Source organism: Piliocolobus tephrosceles, unplaced genomic scaffold (genome assembly GCF_002776525.5).
Source record: "Piliocolobus tephrosceles isolate RC106 unplaced genomic scaffold, ASM277652v3 unscaffolded_37733, whole genome shotgun sequence".
In the NCBI taxonomy this organism is placed as follows: Eukaryota; Metazoa; Chordata; class Mammalia; order Primates; family Cercopithecidae; genus Piliocolobus; species Piliocolobus tephrosceles.
The window spans coordinates 3,789-8,366 of record NW_022321791.1 but is presented as its reverse complement, the minus strand read 5'-3'; the positions used below and the strand labels follow the sequence as shown (position 1 = coordinate 8,366).

At 50.8% G+C, this 4,578-nt stretch overlaps 1 protein-coding gene across 1 annotated transcript; it reads left to right on the top strand.

The window, feature by feature from the left end:
• Positions 1-7: 7 nt before the first annotated feature.
• LOC113223019 (interferon lambda-3) lies at positions 8-757 on the top strand (the record flags this gene model as incomplete). Its single annotated transcript, XM_026452611.1, has 3 exons — positions 8-154; positions 260-343; positions 437-757. Coding segments are annotated over 3 exons (330 nt in total), but the record flags the coding sequence as incomplete, so codon positions are not given.
• Between the last annotated feature and the right edge of the window lie 3,821 nt (positions 758-4,578).

Below are 4,578 nucleotides of genomic sequence, written 5' to 3'. Positions count from 1 at the left end.
TCAGGTGAGGGAGCGCCCTGTGGCTTTGGAGGCTGAGCTGGCCCTGACGCTGAAGGTTCTGGAGGCTGCCGCTGACGCTGACTCGGCCCTGGTGGATGTCTTGGACCAGCCCCTTCACACCCTGCACCACATCCTCTCCCAGCTCCGGGCCTGTGTGAGTCCTCGGGGCCCGGGCACCCAGGTCTGTGGGCTCTGAGCAGCGTCCTTCCCCTGTGGTGGCCCAGGCCCCGCCTCACACACGGCTCTCCTCTGCCCACAGATCCAGCCTCAGCCTACGGCAGGGCCCAGGCCCTGGGGCCGCCTCCACCACTGGCTGCACCGGCTCCAGGAGGCCCCAAAAAAGGTGAGTGACCTGGGAAGAGAGGGACTGGGGTCTGGGGAGCCACTAGGAGCCCAGACCCTGGACAGCCCCTGACCCATCCCCTCCTCCCTACAGGAGTCCCCTGGCTGCCTCGAGGCCTCTGTCACCTTCAACCTCTTCCGCCTCCTCACGCGGGACCTGAAATGTGTCGCCAGCGGGGACCTGTGTGTTTGACTCTCCCACCAGTCATGCAATCTGAGATTTTATTTATCAATTAACCGCTTGTCTTAATTTATTGCCACCCAATCGCTATTTATGTATTTGTGTGTGTAAACCCAAGTCACCTCCAGGAAAATGTTTATTTTTCTACTTTTTATAACCTTTGTTGAAATAAACAATGAGGAAAAGACACCCATGACGTGGGACTGTGTGTGTGTGTGTTGGTGTGTATTTCCTTTGCGTTGCTGCCATAACAACGCTAAAAGTAGCATCTTTCAAAGACACACTTGATGAGCGGGGAGTCTACAGGTCAGAGGCTCACTGGCCCTGGCCGGTTTCTTTCCTGTGGGACTCACAGGCTGGAATCCAAGCATTGCTGCTGGGCTCTTCCTGGGGGCTCTGAAGAGAAACTCGTTCCAGGGTCAGTCACATTGTCGGCAGATCACTGTTCCTTGCTGCTGTAGGACTAAGGTTCCTGCCTCCTCCTGGCTGTGGGTCCATCCTGAGCTGACTCTGCTGAAAGGGACCTCCACTCCTCTCACTGGGCTAACCTCCACCCTCCCTGCAGTGGTCTATCTCGTGCTCCTACTATAGGGGCTGATTCGGGTCCTCCTGCAGCGGAGGGTCCTCTGACATCCTCCCGGGAGTTAATCTCCACTATCCTGTTATCAGCCATCCTCTAATCTCACCAGAGTGGTCTAACCTCCACCCCTTCTGCTGGGGGCTAACCTGTGCCCTTGCTCTCTAGGAAGAGTCACTCCTGCGGATGGACTGCAGGTGCCGCTCCCGCTGCTTCCCCAGGACCTGAGATCTGAGGCATAATACATACTTATTCTATCCCTCATGACAGTGGAAGACAGAATAATTTCACTGCCCTGAAAATTCACCGTCTTTCTCCATCTATGCCTCTCTGGCTCTCCGTGGTCCCCGCCCATGGGCTCTACCAACTCAGAGCCAGCAACTGTGCCTCAAACCTGTCTCATACTTGGAACCTCTCTGACCTCTCCTGCCACGTTTCTCTTGTGCTTCCAGCTAGAGAAAGTCTTCCACGTTTCAGGGCTCAAGTGATTAGATTGGCATCCAGGGTGATCTCCCCAGTGTCAGTCCACACGCCATTGTCGTATCTGAAAAGCGCCTTTGCTGAGTCACATAAGATACGCACAGGGTCCAGGGATGCGGTGCTGGGTGTTTTTGGGGTGGCATCTTCGGCCTCCTACAGTGTGTGTATGATTGTGCTTCTGATTGTGTGTCATTGGAGTTATGGATTGTGTGTGTGTCTGGTCTACCTGAGAGTGTGTGAGGGATCATTTAGAATGCATTGTGCTATAAGTAAAGTAACAGGAGCTAGAAATGCCTTGGTAATAAGAACTTTCATTAGCATCCATGGTGAGACCTCTAGAACAGCAGGTTCATTGAGGGCTGTGCTATCCACTGGGGTCCCCGGGCCACATGTCACTGTTGAGCACCTAGAATTTTTTTTTTTTTTTTTGAGACGGAGTCTTGCTCTGTCACCCAGACTGGAGTGCAGTGGCCGGATCTCAGCTCACTGCAAGCTCCGCCTCCCGGGTTTATGCCATTCTCCTGCCTCAGCCTCCGGAGTAGCTGGGACTACAGGCGCCCGCCACCTCGCCCGGCTAGTTTTTTGTATTTTTAGTAGAGACGGGGTTTCACCGTGTTAGCCAGGATGGTCTCGATCTCCTGACCTCGTGATCCGCCCGTCTCGGCCTCCCAAAGTGCTGGGATTACAGGCTTGAGCCACCGCGCCCGGCCGAGCACCTAGAATTTACGTGGTGCAACCTAATTTGTGCAGTGAGTCTAAAACAAACCCCAGAATTTGAAGATTTACTGTAGGAAAAAAAATAATGTAAAACAGCTGTATTATAATTTATATATTCATTAGATGTTGAAATGAGAGCACGCTGGATGTATTGGGTGAAATGAAACATCTTTAAAATTAATTTAGAGCCTGGATGTGATTGCTCAAGCCTGTAATCACAGCACTTTGGGTGGCTGAGTTGGGAGGATTACTTGAGCCCAGAACAGCCTGGGCCACATAGCAAGATCCTGCCACTATAAAAAAATTAAAGAATTGGCTGGGCGTGGTGGCACAAGCCCATAATCCCAACTACTGGTGGAAGCTGAGATGGGAGGATTGCTTGAGGTCAGGAGTTCATGACCAGCTTGAGCAACAGCAGGACCCTGTCTCTTGCACCATCACATCTCACTGCAGCCTCAAACTCCTGGGCTCAAGTGATTCTCTCTCTTCAGCACCATCCTCCACCTACCCCAGCCCCTCCTGGAACTGGAATTACAGGCTTGAGCCACTGGGTCCAGCCCATTCTCTTTCCAAGAAGCCCCTGAATCATATAAGCAAACATGAGGTCTCACTAACCCTGGATCGGCCCCCACAAATGAGGAGGACAACTTGGATCAGGGATCCCTGCTGAGTAGAGCTGGCTGAGCTGAGCTGCTGGAACAAAGAGTCCCCCAAATACAGTGACCGTGGATTACAAACCACAGAGTGTCATTCTCCACCAGCTCCTCCTCCCAAGGTGAGTGCTCCCCCTGGTAGGATGGCCCCACCCAGTCATCCAGGGGCCCTGGTTCCTGGCAGTTCTGTGCTCCACAGTCCCCAGGGCAGGGCTCCTTCACCATCTTTACCCACCGGACCTCACGGCAGCCTTGAAAAGCCTACGGACCCTTCTCAGAATGAAAGAACCCGCGCAGGACAAAGGAATCCAACTTTGATTGTAATACAGTGATCAAAATATTTTTTCACACTGTGACATAGCAATTCATGTGCTTCTTCATTAATGCATTAAGTAAAAAATCACCCGTGGCAGCTTTAATAACCACTGTGACTTGGAAGCAGAGATGAGCATAAATGATATTTCAAGGTGCCTGCTGGTGATAGGAAATGTCTGTGATTTCTTTTGGTGACAAAGTCACAAGTTCTGCTAACACTGTTGTGGTGTGTTGCCTGCATTTGTAATGGATTTGTGCCGGACGGAAGCCTGTCCCCAGAGTGTTCCTGATCCCTGGACCTGGGAATATGTTATGTTCCACGGCACGAGGGACTCTGCAGATGTAAGTTAAGAGTTTTGGATGGGGATGTTATCCTGGGTTGTCCACCTGGACCCAGTATTGTCACCAAAATCCTTCTAAGAAGGAGGCAGGGGGTCAGCATCATTAGCGGGAGATGTAACCGCAGAAGCAGGAGGTTGGAGAGATGTCAGGAAGGCAACCGGGGTCAAGGGATGCCGAACACCCCCAGAAGCTGAGAAAGGCAAGGAAAGAGATCTCCCCTGCAGCTTCCAGAAGGAACCAGCCCTGCTCTCACCTTGACCGTCAGAACTGTAGGAATAGAAATGTGCCTGTGTTTTGTTTTGTTCTTTTTGTTCAGGTAATTTAAATATTTTTTTAAATTGTGGGAAACACATAAAATGTGCCATCTTATCCCTTTTAAAAAACATTGTTCAGTAGTGTAATTTTATTATTTATTTATTCTATTTTTATTTATTTTTTTTGAGACACGGTCTTGCCCTGTCACCCAGGCTGGATGGAGGGCACTGGCGTGATCATAGCTCTTTGCAGCCATGACCTCCTGGGCTCAAGTGATCCTCCCACCTCAGCCTCCTGAGTAGCTGAGACTATAGGTGCGTGCCATTAGCCAGCCAGACGCCTGGCCAAATTATTGTATTTTTAGTAGAGATGGGGTTTTGCCATGTTGGCCAGGTTGGTCTCAAACTCCTGACCTCAGGTGATCTGTCCCCACCTTGGCCTCCCAAAGTGCTAGGATTACAGGTGTGAGCCACCTCACCTGGCCCTAGTAGTGTTTGCTATATTGTTCTGCAAGCAATCTCCAGAACTCTCTTCATCTTATAAAACTGAATCTCTACACCCATTAAACAACAACTCTCTATTAACCCCTCCCACTACACTGGCAAATATTTAGACACGTCTGTTTCTATGAATTTGACTCCTCTTGGCACCTCATGTAGGGGGAATCATACGGCATTTGTTCTTTTGAGACTGGCTTATTTCACTGACATAATGTC